This window comes from Pseudophryne corroboree, chromosome 12 (genome assembly GCF_028390025.1).
Source record: "Pseudophryne corroboree isolate aPseCor3 chromosome 12, aPseCor3.hap2, whole genome shotgun sequence".
NCBI classification, from domain to species: domain Eukaryota; kingdom Metazoa; phylum Chordata; class Amphibia; order Anura; family Myobatrachidae; genus Pseudophryne; species Pseudophryne corroboree.
In genome coordinates, this window is record NC_086455.1 from 151,704,404 (window position 1) to 151,723,090 (window position 18,687).

The 18,687-nt window shown below is 48.0% G+C and overlaps 1 protein-coding gene across 3 annotated transcripts in view; it reads right to left on the reverse strand.

The window, feature by feature from the left end:
* Nucleotides 1–16,588, reverse strand: part of LOC134981056 (uncharacterized) — a 162,837-nt gene extending 146,249 nt beyond the window's left edge. Inside the window, exons 1-2 of one of the 3 annotated variants that reach the window (XM_063948195.1) lie at nucleotides 16,400–16,588; nucleotides 15,313–15,433 (exon numbers count right to left, since the gene is read on the reverse strand). In XM_063948195.1, coding sequence (XP_063804265.1) covers nucleotides 15,313–15,331 — 19 coding nt within the window. In that variant the 5' untranslated portion in view covers nucleotides 15,332–15,433; nucleotides 16,400–16,588. Of the gene's footprint in view, nucleotides 1–15,312; nucleotides 15,434–15,532; nucleotides 15,640–16,065; nucleotides 16,237–16,399 lie in introns of those variants that run through there. The other 2 variants (XM_063948194.1, XM_063948196.1) reach the window with 2 other exon arrangements.
* Between the last annotated feature and the right edge of the window lie 2,099 nt (nucleotides 16,589–18,687).

Consider the following 18,687-nt stretch of genomic DNA (forward strand, 5'->3'; position numbering starts at 1 on the left):
GAAATCTAAATTGCAGTGTAAAAATAAGCAGCCAGTATTTACCCTGCACAGAAACAAAATAACCCACCCAAATCTAACTCACTCTGCAAATGTAATATCCTCCCCCCCTGCAGTTCACATGGTTTTGCCCAATTGCTAACAAACTTGCTGCTGCGATCAACTCAGAATTACCCCCATAAGACTAAGCTAGTTTTAGACATGCAATTGGCTTTATTAGGATTAAAGATGTTTTCCTACTTCTTCTCTTTACCTATAGTACTCATCAGGGATTTAGCCCCAGTAAAATGAACTATGCAAATAACTATGTGTACAGTAAAGACATTACTATTATCTCTTTGTTCTACTTTCCCTGGTGGAAAGCACAAGCTGTTCTGTACCACAGTGCTCCGCTGTTATCAGGAAAGAGTTGCGTTATCTTAGGGCAAGTAGTTTCTCATGGACCTGGAGGGTATAACGTCTCATCCAGAAATCTTTCCACAGGAGTTGTCTGCATGTCATTACAATTGTTTCATTGGAAATCTCATAATATCAGTTTGCCAGAATAAAAAGGAAACAGACATTAATGTACGTGTGTAAAAATATTGCAGCAATATTGGACGTATTATGCAATATTACATTATGTTGAAAAATGCCAATACCTATTCGGGAGCATGTACCAGAAAAATATCAAAGGCATACCTCCCAACTGTCCTACATTCAGCGGCAAGGCCATCTTTTTTGTATGAGCTCAATAGGCAGTTGTACAAGGGCCCCAGGAGTATAAGAGCACTAGGCTGATAGCTGAGGGTCCCGTTTTTTCAGGGGTACCAGATTTTTACAAATCTGCCCTGGGGAACCGGAGATATCTGACTTCAAAGCAGTTGTGCACACCCAAGCCTGTTAATTGCTCGAGCCTCGTTCATCTATACCGCCTATGGCGTTTGTCCCGGTCACTGAGTCGCAGTGTACCTGGTCGCAGGGTGGCGCATAGAGCTTAGGGGGTAATTCAGAGTTGATCGCAGCAGCAAATTTGTTAGCAGTTGGGCAAAACCATGGCCCTCATTCCGAGTTGTTCGCTCGCTAGCTGCTTTTAGCAGCCGTGCAAACGCTATGCCGCCGCCCTCTGGGAGTGTATCTTAGCTTAGCAGAAGTGTGAACGAAAGGATCGCACAGCGGCTACAAAATAATTTTGTGCAGCATCAGAGTAGCTCCAGACTTACTCCTAGCTTGCGATAACTTCAGACTATTTAGTTCCTGTTTTGACGTCACGAACACGCCCTGCGTTTTTTCACACACTCCCCGAAAATGGCCAGTTACCTCCCAGAAACACCCACTTCCTGTAAATCACTCTGCGGCCAGCAGTGCGATTGATAAGCGTCGCTAGACCTTGTGTGAAACTGCAACGGCCGTTGTGAAAGTATGTCGTGCGTGCGCATCACGCCGCATACGCATGCGCAGAATTGCTGTTTTTTTGCCTGATCGCTGCACAGCGACCGAAAACAGCTAGCAATCAACTCGGAATGACCACCTTAGTGAGGCGTATGGCGTTACCAGTGAGTGTAATACCAGCTATTATCCACCAGATGTAGCTCTGAAAATAACGATCACTTATGCGTGTGGTGTCCAATAAAATACTATAGTGCAAGAATCACCACTGCGCATGAGTGTGGTCTCCATTGAAATATACTGTAGCGCAAGAACTACTTCACTGTACATATCTGTGACTACTGTATGTTAGCCTAGTGGTATCACCGATGGTTACCATGCACTTCACCAATCTGTGTGTAATAGCGACCCTATCTGCATCCAAAATGAAACGTTACAGTGTTTTCCAGGAAAACACTGTAACAGAGCATTTTATATGCAAATACAGTCTCAGTCACACACAGAATATAGGCATGCTGCATATAATTTTGATCAGCAGAAGCTGCTTGTGCATCCTATTACATTACTTTGTGTCTAAAACACATTTTTGCGGAAAAAACCCAAACAAAGACGATCGGTGCTACTGAGTCTCACCGCATGGTGTGACTTAAAGGGCTGTTTAGCGTGACTGCAGCCAGGGCCGAAACTAGGATTTCTGTCACCCGGGGCAAGGTAGTCATTTGACACCCCCCCCCCCCGCAATAAATAAATAAAATTATTTTACAATAAATAAATAAAAATAATAAAATAAATAAATAAATAAATAAATAAATAAATGAATAAAAATATTATATATATATATATATATATATATATATATATATATATCTCTTTCAGAACTTTTTAACCTGAAAAACTGCCTTTTCTAACATAAATTTCATATCCAGGAAAAAGTGTCCCCATTTTACACATTGCGGCAGGAAAAAGTGTCCCCATTTTACACATTGCGGCAGGCACGTGTCCCCATTTTACACAGTAAGCTGGCAAGTGTCCCCATTTTACACAGTACGCTGGCAAGTGTCCCCATTTTACACATTGCGGCAGGCACAGGTCCCCATTTTACACAGTACGCAGGCACAGGTCCCCATTTTACACAGTACGCTGGCAAGTGTCCCCATTTTACACAGTACGCTGGCACAGGTCCCCATTTTACACAGTACGCTGGCACAGGTCCCCATTTTACACAGTACGCTGGCACAGGTCCCCATTTTACACAGTACGCTGGCACAGGTCCCCATTTTACACATTACGCTGGCACAGGTCCCCATTTTACACAGTACGCAGGCACAGGTCCCCATTTTACACAGTACGCTGGCACAGGTCCCCATTTTACACAGTAGGCTGGCACAGGTCCCCATTTTACACAGTACGCAGGCACAGGTCCCCATTTTACACAGTACGCAGGCACAGGTCCCCATTTTACACAGTACGCTGGCACAGGTCCCCATTTTACACAGTACGCTGGCACAGGTCCCCATTTTACACAGTACGCTGGCACAGGTCCCCATTTTACACAGTACGCTGGCACAGGTCCCCATTTTACACAGTACGCAGGCACAGGTCCCCATTTTACACAGTACGCTGGCAAGTGTCCCCATTTTACACAGTACGCTGGCACAGGTCCCCATTTTACACAGTACGCTGGCAAGTGTCCCCATTTTACACAGTACGCAGGCACAGGTCCCCATTTTACACAGTACGCTGGCAAGTGTCCCCATTTTACACAGTACGCAGGCACAGGTCCCCATTTTACACAGTACGCTGGCAAGTGTCCCCATTTTACACAGTACGCTGGCACAGGTCCCCATTTTACACAGTACGCTGGCACAGGTCCCCATTTTACACAGTACGCTGGCACAGGTCCCCATTTTACACATTACGCTGGCACAGGTCCCCATTTTACACAGTACGCAGGCACAGGTCCCCATTTTACACAGTACGCTGGCACAGGTCCCCATTTTACACAGTACGCTGGCACAGGTCCCCATTTTACACAGTACGCTGGCACAGGTCCCCATTTTACACAGTACGCTGGCACAGGTCCCCATTATACACAGTACGCTGGCACAGGTCCCCATTTTACACATTACGCTGGCACAGGTCCCCATTTTACACAGTACGCTGGCACAGGTCCCCATTTTACACAGTACGCTGGCACAGGTCCCCATTTTACACAGTACGCTGGCACAGGTCCCCATTTTACACAGTACGCTGGCACAGGTCCCCATTTTACACAGTATGCTGGCACAGGTCCCCATTTTACACAGTACGCTGGCACAGGTCCCCATTTTACACAGTACGCTGGCACAGGTCCCCATTTTAAACATTACGGCAGGTGGTGGGGAGAGAGAGAGAGAGAGAGAAGAAGGGAGAGGGGCTGACTTACATTTGAAGCGGTTCTCGCCGCTCTTCAGCCGCCTCTCCCTCCTCGTCTGCGCGGCTCCGGGCTCCCCCTTCAGTTCTCCCTCCTCCGGCGGGGTTTCGTTGAATGACGCGTTTGCGCCGTGACGTCACGATGCAATCGCGTCATTCCGCGAAACCCCGCCCCCCGAGCTGGGCACTCGGGAGAAGGGGGTTTAAAAGTGCCGCGGCGGTGTTTGGGGGTCTCGGCGCCCCCTCCAATCCGGCGCCCAGGTCGCCTGCCCCCCTAGCCCCCCCCTAGTTTCGGCCCTGCTGCAGCAAGGATGTACAAGGACACATCTGTAGATTGGCTCAGCGTCTCCAATGCACATAAAGAAAAGCACAGTTCAGAGTTCTACACAGCTTGGCATAGTGGTATCACCGATGGTTGCCGTGCCCGTGAGTTAGGGTTCGATTCCCGCAAAGGACACACTTGTGTTGTATATTTGTGTAAAGATTAGCATCCACAGATTTTATATAACTTTGCTAAAATAAGTCCTGTCATACTTTGTATACAGTCTCAGACATGCACACAGATATACAGTCAAAATAAAAAATAAAAATTGTAGGTGCAACTTATTACACAAATATACAAGTGTGACTTTTCAAATTATGAGGTCTTATTTTTATGAGACTGAGCAATGGACCATTGCCTTAACACATAAGTTTGCGTCTGTATACACTATTTTTATTTATTGATTTATTTTTTTGGTCCCGACAGAGAATGAATATTTTCTACAGCGTCCCATTATTTACAGTATGCTATACACTTAAAGTTCCTGATTGACTCTCCATCTGAGCACTGGTCTGTGTGTATTACATTACAGTTGTCACTGAACACAGAGCTTGCTAAGAGTACACTATTACAGTACGTTTACTGTACTGTACTGTATATCCATTCAACGCTATTTGCTCTACAGTACTGGATTAGTGGAGCATTAGCCACCCAGTGGTGAAGATGTGTATTGCATGCTGTGTATGTTGTTGCACCTCAACGCGCCTCTCCATGCACCACCTCAACATCCTGAGCTATAACTAAGGTGCGACAAATACTCTGTTTAGGTGGAGAAACTGCAATGATGAGGGAGGCCCCATCTGTAATTAGCAGAAATTACAGCTCCAGGTTCTACATGCTGAGCAGAAGATAGAACACCCCCTACCGTCTGCACGACATCAAAGCTGCCGCTGATAGCACCCCCCACCCCTACCGCTGGAGGTTGGGTAGGGGCACCAGTGCATTGCTTTGCCCAGGGTCCTACACTGCTGTTAAGATGGCCCTGATCAGCGGGACAGTACAGTTTTCCTAGGATTGGCCCACCCATGGGCTGCAGTGTACCGCGGTAGAGGGGGAGTTTTAGGGGAGCACATGGGTAATTAGCGGGTAAATAGATGTCATGCACATAATGCTACAGGGTCCCGCTCCACTGTCCAACAATGTTGGGAGGTATGCAAAGGGGGGATGCAGAGGCACTTTGAGAGGAGGGGACCTGTGTGCAGGCTACGATTGGGCCCCTTCCTCTCCAGCGGTGTAGTAGATTCTATCATTGTGCCACAGTCTACTGTGCATGTTCAGGTCTCTGGTAACATGGCCCCCGTGCTGTGTTCCTAGGGACATGTCTATTGCACATGTGTGAATCACAGGAAAATGGCCACTGCAGCCATTTTCCCATTAATATTTACAGCTATGCCAACAGCACCAGGCAGACAGCGCCAGGCTGACAGAGCAATAAATACACTTAAATGGGTTCAGGGTGTGCAGTGTGTGTGGCCCCCTGTCTAACGATATATTGGCGCATCGCCGCGTGTGTACGGGCGATCATTCGACCGCCCGTACACAAGCTGCGGCAGCCGGCGGTGATTGACAGCTGAACTGGGCGGGCGTGTGTACACGCACGCCCAGTTCATGACGTCAGCCCAGACGGAACGGCCAGTGTGTATGCACAGCACACTGCCCGATCCGTCCATAGATAGATATATCTGCAGATCAATTGATCGGCAGATATGTCTATCAGTGTGTACCCACAGTTACTCATCAACTTATGTTAATTGCAATACTTCTTATATTTCTTATACACAGGGCTCACCAAAAAGTAATATAATAAAACAACTTTGCATAAATATATTTATTTATCATTTTTCCAACACGTTTACACTTTCAGAAAGAAAGACAGAAATAGTAACAATTCCAGAATCTTTACACATCCATGGGGGGTCATTCCAAGTTGTTCGCTCGTTGCCGATTTTCGCAACGGAGCGATTAAGGCAAAAATGCGCATGCGGTTAGTATTTTAATACAAAACTTAGTAGATTTACTCACGCCCGAACTAAGATTTTTCATCGTTTAAGTGATCGTAGTGTGATTGACAGGAAGTGGGTGTTTCTGGGCGGAAACTGACCGTTTTCTGGGAGTGTGCGGAAAAACGCAGGCGTGCCAGGGAAAAACGCGTGAGTGTCTGGAGAAACGGGGGAGTGGCTGGCCGAACGCTGGGCGTGTGTGTGACGTCAAACCAGGAACGAAACTGACTGAACTGATCGCTATTTGTGAGTAAGTCTCGAGCTACTCAGAAACTGCTAAGAAATTTCTTTTCGCAATTCTGCTAATCTTTCGTTCGCAATTCTGCTAAGCTAAGATACACTCCCAGAGGGCGGCGGCCTAGCGTGTGCAATGCTGCTAAAATCAGCTAGCGAGCGAACAACTCGGAATGAGGGCCCATGTACGCCCTATCCAATGGGAATGTCTATCATCAACAGGCAAGTGCAATGGAACGGATGCAATGGGAATATAATACATGCTTGTAGGTAAGAAACAGGCTAAAAATGAGTCATTCATACCAAGAGTAAAATAAAGAAGTAAAAATGAAACGTGCACACAATTGAATAGCTCATGTTAGTTTTAAAAAATAAGAATTTACTTACCGATAATTCTATTTCTCGTAGTCCGTAGTGGATGCTGGGGACTCCGTCAGGACCATGGGGTTTAGCGGCTCCGCAGGAGACAGGGCACAATAATAAAAGCTTTAGGATCAGGTGGTGTGCACTGGCTCCTCCCCCTATGACCCTCCTCCAAGCCTCAGTTAGGATACTGTGCCCGGACGAGCGTGCATAATAAGGAAGGATATTGAATCCCGGGTAAGACTCATACCAGCCACACCAATCACACCGTACAACCTGTGATCTGAACCCAGTTAACAGTATGATAACAACGAAGGAGCCTCTGAAAAGATGGCTCACAACAAGAATAACCCGATTTTTGTAACAATAACTATGTACAAGTATTGCAGACAATCCGCACTTGGGATGGGCGCCCAGCATCCACTACGGACTACGAGAAATAGAATTATCGGTAAGTAAATTCTTATTTTCTCTAACGTCCTAAGTGGATGCTGGGGACTCCGTCAGGACCATGGGGATTATACCAAAGCTCCCAAACGGGCGGGAGAGTGCGGATGACTCTGCAGCACCGAATGAGAGAACTCCAGGTCCTCCTCAGTCAGGGTGTGCCCCTGACCAAGTAGCAGCTCGGCAAAGTTGTAAAGCCGAGACCCCTCGGGCAGCCGCCCAAGATGAGCCCACTTCCTTGTGGAATGGGCTTTTACTGATTTTGGCTGTGGCAAGCCTGCCACAGAATGTGCAAGCTGAATTGTACTACAAATCCAGCAAGCAATCGTCTGCTTAGAAGCAGGAACACCCATCTTGTTGGGTGCATACAGGCTAAACAGCGAGTCAGATTTTCTGACTCCAGTCGTCCTGGAAACATATATTTTCAGGGCCCTGACAACGTCAAGTAACTTGGAGTCCTCCAAGTCCCTAGTAGCCGCAGGTACCACAATAGGTTGGTTCATGTGAAAAACAGAAAACACCTTAAGGAGAAATTGAGGACGAGTCCTCAATTCTGCCCTGTCAGAATGAAAAATTAAGTATGGGCTTTTATATGATAAAGCCGCCCATTCTGACACACGCCTGGCTGAAGCCAGGGCTAATAGAATCTTCACCTTTCATGTGAAATATTTTAATTCCACAGTGGTGAGTGGATCACCAATGTGACTTTAGGAAACTCAAAACAACATTGAGATCCCAAGGTGCCACTGGGGGCACAAAAGGAGGCTGTATATGCAGTACCCCTTTTACAAACGTCTGAACTTCAGGCACTGAAGCCAGTTCTTTCTGGAAGAAATTTGACAGGTTCGAAATTTGAACCTTAATGGACCCTAATTTTAGGCCCATAGACAGTCCTGTTTTCAGGAAATGTAGGAAACGACCCAGTTGGAATTCCTCTGTAGGGACCTTCTTGGCCTCACACCACGCAACATATTTTCGCCAAATGCGGTGAAAATGTTTTGCGGTTACATCCTTCCTGGCTTCGACCAGGGTAGGGATGACTTCATCTGGAATGCCCTTTCAGGATCCGGCGTTCAACTGCCATGCCGTCAAACGCAGCCGCGGTAAGTCTTGGAACAGACAAGGCCCCTGCTGGAGCAGGTCCTTTCTTAAAGGTAGAGGCCACGGTTCTTCCGTGAGCATCTCTTGAAGTTCCGGGTACCAAGTCCTTCTTGACCCATCCGGAACCACGAGTATCGTTCTTACTCATCTCCTTCTTATGATTCTCAGTACTTTTGGTATGAGATGCATAGGAGGGAACACATACCCTGACTGGTACACCCACAGTGTTACCAGAGCGTCCACCGCTATTGCCTGAGGGTCCCTTGACCTGGCGCAATATTTGTCTAGTTTTTTGTTCAGGCGGGACGCCATCATGTCCACCTTTGGTTTTTCCCAACGGTTTACAATCATGTGGAAAACTTCCCGCTGAAGTCCCCACTCTCCCGGGTGGAGGTTATGCCTGCTGAGGAAGTTTGCTTCCCAGTTTTCCATTCCCGGAATTAACACTGCTGAGAGTGTTATCACATGATTTTTCGCCCAGCGAAGAATCCTTGCAGTTTCTGCCATTTCCCTCCTGCTTCATGTGCCGCCCTGTCTGTTTACGTGGGCGACTGCCGTGATGTTGTCCCACTGGATCAATACCGGCTGACCTTGAAGCAGAGGTCTTGCTAAGCTTAGAGCCTTGTAAATTGCCCTTAGCTCCAGTATATTTATGTGGAGAGAAGTCTCCAGACTTGATCACACTCCCTGGAAATTTTTTCCTTGTGTGACTGCTCCCCAGCCACTCAGGCTGGCATCCGTGGTCACCAGGACCCAGTCCTGAATGTCGAATCTGCGGCCCTTTCATAGATGAGCACTCTGCAGCCACCGCAGTAGAAAACACCCTTGTCCTTGGAGACAGGGTTGTCCGCTGATGCATCTGAAGATGCGATCCGGACCATTTTCCCAGCAGATTCCACTGAAAGGTTCTTGCGTGAAATCTACCGAATGGGATCGCTTTGTAAGAAACCACCATTTTTCACAGGACCCTTGTGTAATGATGCACTGATACTTTTCCTGGTTTTAGGAGGTTCCTGACTAGCTCGGATAACTCCCTGGTCTTCTTCTCCGGGAGAAAACATCCTTTTCTGGACTGTGTCCAGAATCATTCCTAGGAACATTAGACGTGTCGTCGGAAAAAGCTGCGATTTTTGGAATATTTAGAATCCACTCGTGCTGTCGTAGAACTACTTGAGATAGTGCTACTCCGACCGCCAACTGTTCTCTGGACCTTGCCCTTATCAGGAAAGCGTCCATATTTCTTTTAGGAAGAATCATCATTTCGGCCATTACCATGGTAAAGACCCGGGGTGCCGTGGACAATCCAAACGGCAGCGTCTGAACTGATAGTGACAGTTCTGTACCACGAACCTGAGATACCCTTGGTGAGAAGGGCAAAATTTGGACATGTAGGTAAGCGTCCCTGATATCCAGTGACACCATATCGTCCTGGTTCGCTATCACTGCTCTGAGTGACTCCATCTTGATTTGAACCCTTGTATGTAATTGTTCAAATCTTTTAGATCTCACCGAGCCGTTTGGCTTCAGTACCACAATATAGTGTGGAATAATACCCCTTCCCTTGTTGTAGGAGGGGTACTTTGATTATCACCTGCTGGGAATACAGCCTGTGAATTTTTTTATTTTTTTTCAATACTGCCTCCCTGTCGGAGGGAGACGTTGGTAAAGCAGACTTCAGGAACTTGTGAGGGGAAGACGTCTCGAATTTCCAATGTACACCTGGGATACTACGTGTAGGATCCAGGAGTCCACTTGCGAGTGAGCCCACTGCGTGCTGAAACTCTTGAGATGACCCCCCACCGCACCTGAGTCCGCTTGTATGGCCCCAGCGTCATGCTGCGGACTTGGCAGAAGCTGTGGAGGACTTCTGTTCCTGGGAATGGGCTGCCTGCTGCAGTCTTCTTCCCTTTCCTCTAACCCTGGGCAGATATGACTGGCCTTTTGCCCGCCTGCCTTTATGGGTACGAAAGGACTGAGACTGAAAAGACTGTGTCCTTTTCTGCTGAGATGTGACTTGGGGTAACAAAAGTGGATTTTCCAGCTGTTGCCATGGCCACCAGGTCCGATGGACCGCCCCTTTATACGGCAATACTTCCATGTGCCGTCTGGAATCTGCATCACCTGACCACTGTCGTGTCTATAAACATCGTCTGGCAGATATGGACATCACATCTACTCTTGATGCCAGAATGCAAATATCCCTCTGCGCATCTCGCATATATAGAAATGCATCCTTAAAATGCTCTATAGTCAATAAAATATTGTTCCTGTCAAGGGTATCAATATTTTCAGTCAGGAAATCCGACCAAGCCCCTCCAGCGCTGCACATCCAGGCTGAGGCGATTGCTGGTCGTAGTATAACACCAGTATGTGTGTATATACTTTTTAGGATATTTTTCAGCTTCCTATCAGCTGGCTCTTTGAGGGCGGCCGTATCTGGAGACGGTAACGCCACTTGTTTTTATAAGCGTGTGAGCGCCTTATCCACCCTAAGGTGTGTTTCCCAACTCGCCCTCACTTCTGGCGGGAAAAGGTATACCTCCAATAATTTTCTATCGGAGGAAACCCACGTATCATCACACACTTTAATTTATCTGATTCAGGAAAAACTACAAGTAGATTATTCCCACCCTACATAATACCCTTATTTGTGGTACTTGTAGTATCAGAAATATGTAACACCTCCTTCATTGCCCTTAACATGTAACGTGTGGCCCTAAAGGAAAATACGTTTGTTTCTTCACCGTCGACACTGAAGTCAGTGTCTGTGTCTGTGTCGACCAACTGAGGTAAATGGGCGTTTTTACAAGCCCCTGACGGTGTCTGAGACGCCTGGACAGGTACTAATTTGTTTGCCGGCCGTCTCATGTCGTCAACCGACCTTGCATCGTGTTGACATTATCACGTAATTCCTAAATAAGCCATCCATTCCGGTGTCGACTCCCTAGAGAGTGACATCACCAATACAGGCAATTTGCTCCGCCTCCTCACCAACATCGTCCTCCTACATGTCGACACACACGTACCGACACACAGCACACACACAGGGAATGCTCTGATAGAGGACAGGACCCCACTAGCCCTTTGGGGAGACAGAGGGAGAGTTTGCCAGCACACACCAAAACGCTATAATTATACAGGGACAACCCCTTATACAAGTGTTTTCCCTTATAGCATTTTCACATATGTAATCATATCGCCAAATAAGTGCCCCCCCTCTCTGTTTTAACCCTGTTTCTGTAGTGCAGTGCAGGGTAGAGCCTGGGAGCCTTCGTCACAGCAGAGCTGAGCAGGAAAATGGCGCCGTGTGCTGAGGAGAATAGGCCCCGCCCCCTAAAACGGCGGGCTCTTCTCCCGGAGTTTGTGAGATCTGGCAGGGGTTAAATACATCCATATAGCCTCAAGGGCTATATGTGATGTATTTTAGCCATAAAAAAGGTATAATACATTGCTGCCCAGGGCGCCCCCCCCAGCGCCCTGCACCCTCAGTGACCGCTGGTATGAAGTGTGCTGACAACAATGGCGCACAGCTGCAGTGCTGTGCGCTACCTTATGAAGACTGGAAGTCTTCTGCCGCCTGTTTCTGGACCTCTGGACCTCTTCAACTTCGGCATCTGCAAGGGGGGTCGGCGGCACGGCTCCGGGACGAACCCCAGGGTGAGACCTGTGTTCCGACTCCCTCTGGAGCTAATGGTGTCCAGTAGCCTAAGAAGCAAATCCATCCTGCACGCAGGTGAGTTTACTTCTCTCCCCTAAGTCCCTCGTAGCAGTGAGCCTGTTGCCAGCAGGACTCACTGAAAATAAAAAACCTAACTTAAACTTTTATTCTAAGCAGCTCAGGAGAGCCACCTAGATTGCACCCTTCTCGGCCGGGCACAAAGATCTAACTGAGGCTTGGAGGAGGGTCATAGGGGGAGGAGCCAGTGCACACCACCTGATCCTAAAGCTTTTATTATTGTGCCCTGTCTCCTGCGGAGCCGCTAAACCCCATGGTCCTGACGGAGTCCCCAGCATCCACTTAGGACGTTAGAGAAACAGGTGTGATACGGAATCCCGGCAGTCGCATGACCGACACCAGCATCCCGACCATGAGAATGCCGACAGGGGATGGGGTAATTGTTTTACCCCTCCCCTGCCACCTACCACAACCCGCCAGAGGTGGCAGCTAGGGCTAAGATAATGGGGGTGACAGCTAGGGCTAAGATAGTGGGGGTGGCGGCTAGGGCTAAGACCCAGGGGTTGGCGGCTGCAGCTAACTCCCCTCCTTTCGTGGCTAACTCCAAACCCCCCTTCACCCTGGGCCCTAACACTAAGAGTTGCTTCGATACTTGCCCGCGGGATGTCAGCGTTAGGGGTTCCAGCTCCAGGATTTCAGGTGGTATCGGGATTCCGGCGTCTGTCACCTGACCACCGGCATCCCCAGTGCCGGGACGCTGACCGCCGACACCCCCAGGGCCGCGACGCTGACCGCATCCTGTTAAAAAGGCCCATAAATGGGAACTGTATAAATAATATTAGATGTGACAAACATGCACCGTTATTCAATTCTTTCCTTCTAACAATTTAAGTAGTGTATTATTCAATTATTGTCAGTTTGGGGCAGCTATAGATAATTTCTAGGCTACTACAATGTATTTTCTATGGGATAGATTTGCCGTGATCCATTTCATGTTTCCCTATGGCTGTGCATTTAATTGACAGCGTACATATTCCACGAGTGGCCTGCAAGGCATAACATAGAGAAGTATTCACGTCACCCACTGTCCAGTGACAGGACATTGTGATACCCTACGGAGTAAAAGCTGGAATGTACAAACGACACCAATAACAAAACCCAGTTATAAGTAGCCCGCAAACTGTTTCTAACCTAAATATACTAAATGATTAAATAACCAGAAAGCACATATACAGCCGGCTGGAAGTAGCGGTCACAGAAGAATGGCGCCATGCAGGATGATACTTACGCCTTATTAAATCACACAAGAACAGCTTCATGCAAAAAACATTTACTACATCAGGAGCTAGAAATAAGAAATCCTTTGTTGATGTGGAATAATAATGTTTGCTATCCTCTGACAGCCAGGGCATTCTGGGAGTTGTAGTTCAGCCACAAACTGCCTACCGTACTGATGTAATAAATACCTTCTGGTCTGGTGGTAATAGGCCCTACACACCGGGCGATTTCACTGAACGATATGAACGTTCTCATTCATTAATGAACGAGAACTCGTTCATATCGTTCAGTGTGTAGGCACCAACGATGCGCGGCCCTGCTCTCGTTCATCGTTGGTGCCGGGTCGCTTAAGGGCCCTACACACATGGCGATGTGCCGCCAAGGTGCTCGACGACCGATGCGGCCGACTCGGCGGCGGCAGGGGGGGGGAAAGTGACAGGGGGAGTGAAGTTTCTTCACTCCCCCCTGTCACCCGGCTCCATAGCCCTGCATGCTAATATGGACGAGATTGTCCATATTGGCCTGCATGTTTAAACGAGCCGTCACCAACGATGAACGAGCGCGGGGCTGCGCATCGTTCATCGTTGGTGCCTACACACTGAACAATATGAACGAGATCGTTCATATCTTTCAGTGGTATCGGCCAGTGTGTAGGGCCCTTTATGCATGCAGGCCAATATGGACAATCTTGTCCATATTAGCATGCATTGCTATCGGTCTGGGTGACACCCCCCACAGCCGGCGGGTCGTCCGTCGGGCACCTCAGCGGCATAGGCCTAATGTATAGGGGCCCTAAGTCTACTACATGAATGCAGCTACTGTAGCAAGTGCTGGAGGGTAATAACACCACAGCCTCTTAGATATACATATCTTCTGCCCGTTTAATTCTATGTGCATTGCTGCTTGTTATGCCTAAGTTATACCGCTTTCAGATCGCAAATGCTGGATCCCACCCAGTAAGAGAAATGTGTCCTTACCGGGTGGGATCCGGCATTTACTCTGCTGTTGTTGGCTTTCCGACCCGGCAATATACCGGGTCGGTTGCCATAGCAGCGGGGGTGGGGGGGGGGGGCGCAGCAGCAGCAGGGCGGGTTGGAGGCGGCGCTGAGAGATGAGCTAATCTCCTGCGCCTCCTCTCCCTATGCTGTGAATGGGAACCGTGTCGCATCGACACGGCTCCCATTCACACTGCGCCTGACCCGGTATTCAACCCGGGTATAATCCTTCTTTTATACCGGGTTGAATTACCGGGTCAGGCGACCCGCTAATTCGGCCAAAGTGCTTTCACATCGCACACTGACCCATGTCGACACGGCAATATGCCGTGTCGATACTGGGTTATTTGTGCGATGTGAAAGGGGTTTTACAGTCATTCATATTAGACTGCAGAGCTGGCACTTCTGCAGTGTCCCATAGAACACACAGTAACATAACCTCGGTTGATATCTGTCTAGAATATGGCGGCCTCTATATTTACTGGGGAAGGATTTGCAGGAATGCTGGCTCATTTTGGCTATGTTAAGGGCTATTATAACATGTTTAATACATTCTGTGGTTTATTTTCAAGATAATCCATTCAAAAATTAGGTTAAAAAAAAACACTATTAAGTTATTACTAATGTAAATCCACACGTTATAGTATAATAAAAATGTTAAGTAAATCATTTGTTTTCCCAAGATAAAAAAAATTGCCGCCACACCACCGGGTTCACACTTTATGGCAGCGCGCGGCTCGTTACACCCTCCCCCCCACCACCACCCCTTTCGGAATAGAAAACACTTCAATCTGGGAGTCCCATCAATTGCAGGATATTGCTGGCTCTATACAGGGCAATCTGGTCATCTGCCCCGTCACACACGTAGCGGGTAGAAAGCAGAGATATGGTAACACTCCTAGGTTTCCCGGAGACCTCACACACCCAGCCACCGATGGAGTTCCTCCGTTAACCTCTGCTTGTATATTAATCGGTTATAATAAAGCCACACGTGGCACTATAATCCACATTACCAAACCTGGCTCATCAAATCTGTAGCATGGCCAACAGAAGTCATTGTAATGTGTTTTCTAACAGGACCTGATCACAACAGGTAAGCAGAGATATGGCAACTCTTACCTGCACCATGAAGCCACATGAGCTGCGTATCGCTGTGGGGGTCAGGAGAAATAAAAGGTAATTTGCCGATAACGTGGCCGGTCACCTGAACAACGCAGAAGTCTGCCCTGAGTCGATATTCCTGGAAACAAAATTCATTAGGACCACTAGCTCATATGTCAGGCGGTGCCCGTAATACTATACTAGAGAAATAAAGTGGGGAGAGAGATATAGTACTAACCAATCAGCTGCTGTCATGTTACAGGCTGTGTTTGAAAAATGACAGTTAGTAACTGATTGCTTGTTACTTTGGGGCAGATGTATTAACCTGGAGAAGGCAGAAGGAAGTGATAAACCAGTGATATGTGCAAGGTGATAAACACACCAACCAATCAGCTCCTAATTGGTGATTTACATATTGGAGCTGATTGGCTGGTGCGTTTATCACCTTGCCTTTATCACTGGTTTATCACTTCCTTATGCCTTCTCCAGGTTAATACATCTGCCCCTCAATCTCTCTGCTGCTGCTAATGACGGGAACCCGCTGCTGCTGCTGCTAATGACGGGGACCCGCTGCTGCTGCTGCTAATGACGGGGACCCGCTGCTGCTGCTGCTAATGACAGGAACCCGCTGCTGAGGAAGGTACGAAGTGTCGTCTGTAGGTGTGTGCGTGTGCGTGTGTGTGCGTGTGCGTGTGTGTGGGGCAGGGATGGACATCGATGGTCGATGTTTGCTACCCATCGATGGTTTTCTTTCGATGTTAGTGTTTTTACCATTCGATGGTGGCATCCCGATGGTGTAGCAATGTTTACTGTTTTTTTAATTCCTGAGAGTTACACTGTTCCTGGCTCCTTCCCGGCTGCTGTGTGTCTGCTTCAGGGCATCTTGGGTTCGTGGGAGGATGTCTCTGCACCTCTGCCTGCCTCAGACCTGACTACTCTGATGATCCCTCCCCCTCTCTAGGCTGCACCTAGGCAACAGGTAACAAAACTAGCTCTGATTGGTTCTCTGAGGTGGTGAAAACCAATCAGAGTGCAGCCCTTGCCCCTGCAGCAGCAGCAGCCAGCTAGCTAGGTACACAGCTCAGGAGGCTATCATTGTTCTTACCTATGAACCAGCTAGTAAGCAGTGCACCCTGCACTGGGTGTCGGGATCGGAAGACACTGCCCTCCTGACTACTACTCCCAGCATGTCACACGTCTGTGTGTGTTGTTGTGGTATTCTGTCAATGAGTGAGTGAGTTGGATAGATCAGTCACTGCTGTCACTCACTCTAGTGACATCCTGCTGCTCCACCTCTGGCTCCTCCCACTGTTGACAGATGCTCTGTCCAACTCCGTCCTCTCCGGCCGCTCCGCATGAATACTGCGCATGCGCCACTCCTTATAACAGCATTGTTACTATTCCATGCCCCACCCACAGTCCCGCCCCCTGCCTCGCTGAAGGGTTATTGCGCATATGGGTTTTTCCATCTAATTCTTTTGATGCGATGGTTAGTTACCATCGCATCGAAAGTTTAGATGGTGGAAGCCCAGCCATCATTTGATGGTTGGCTTCCGATGTCCATCCCTAGTGTGTGGGGGGGTGGATTTAGGGGATGGCAGTCTCAACCCTTCACTGTCTCCTCCCTTCTCTCGTTCTGTCTCTCCCCACCTCTCTCTCTCTATCTGTCTCCCCCCTTCTCTCTCTCTCCTCTCGCTCTCTCTCTACCTCTTCTCGCTCTCTGTGTCTCCCCCCTTCTCTCTCTCTCTCTGCCCCCTCTCTCTCTGTCTCCCCCTCTCTCTCCCCCTTCTCTCTCTCAGCCCCTCTCTCTCTCTCTCACCCTACTCTCTCTGTCTCCTGTCTCCCCCTTCTCCCTCTGTATCTCTCCCCTTCTCTCTCTCTCTCTCAGTACCCCCCCCCCCCCCCCCCGCTCTTTCTTAGAGTTCAATTCAATTCTGTGCGGATTGAATAGCACCGGGAATTAGCTCCCGGGGCTATTCAATTCCACGCGCAGTGACAGGATTTTTTCCTACACCCCTCTGGAGTGAGAAGAAATCCGACAAACGTGCAGGTGCAATGCTGATTTCTGTCCTTAGCGCAGCAGAAACAGCATTGTGCCGGGCATTTATGTCGGAGAATGCCGGTTCTTGCGACAAAACACCAAGTCAGTTAGAACCGGCCTTCCCCAACTTAGCATCGCGCTGAACTGAATAGCCCCGGGAGCTATTTCTTGGCTCTATTTAATCCCCGCAGTATTGAATTGACCACTCTGTGTCTTCCACCTTCTCTCTCTGTCTCTGTGTCTTCCACTTTCTCTCTCTGTTTCCCCACTTCTTGCTCTCTCTGTGTCTCCCCTTTCTCGCTCTCTCTGTGTCTCCCACCCTTCTCTTTCTGTCACCCCCTTCTATCTCTGTGTCCTCCACCATTTTCTCTCGCTGTAAAAAATGGTGGTTGCTACCTGCGCACTTCCTTACGGGAAATAATACTACAAATAACATCCAGCGATAGTAAAAAATGGGGGGTATTTATTAATTTACAGTATTGCAATGTAGATTGCAGATGTTACTATTCACGTAGCGATAGTATGAGTAATTATAAAAAGGTTAACGATAAAAACTGAACAAAGGGGAAGGGGTGGCCGAAATTCCTAATACTATTATACACCGGACAAAAACATACACATACCTACTGTGTACAAATACACCAAAACGCGCTCAATGCGTCTTACTCTTGTGTGCTTACTTCCTGATTACCGATCGAACTGATCCCCTGACAGTACGGCGAGGCGCACATGGCGGTCTATGAGGGAAGTCTGCCAGCAGACACCGCATCCATCCCCAAGAACGGACATCCACCACTGTACACAGAGGACTTCACCGGCCCTTTTGAAGCAAACTCCGGAGGAGGTAAGGATTTTGTTTCCACCTTACTCAAACACCTCTCGCAGGCACCATTACAGGGCGCAGTACGGGACTTTGTCTGTATAAGACGAGCGTATTGGTACACAGGACCTATGCATCCTAGAAACCCAGGAGGGATTCGTTGTATTTACAATCCAGATAAACGGATATATCTTACCTCAGGAAGTAAGCACACAAGAGTAAGACACATTGAGTGCGTTTTGGTGCGATAGATACTTGTTGTGTATTTGTATGTGTATGTTTTTGTCCTGTGTATACCGGTATTAGGAATTTCGGCCACCCCTTCCCCTTTGTTTAGATTTAGTCGTTAACCTGTTTATAATTACTTATGCTAACTATCGCTATTGTGAATAGTAACATCTGCAATCTACATTGCAATATTGTAAATTAATTAATACCACCATTTTGTACTATCGCTGGATGTTATTTGTATTATTATTTCCTGTAAGGAAGTGCGCAGGGAGCAACCACCCTTTTTTATTTGTATGTTCTA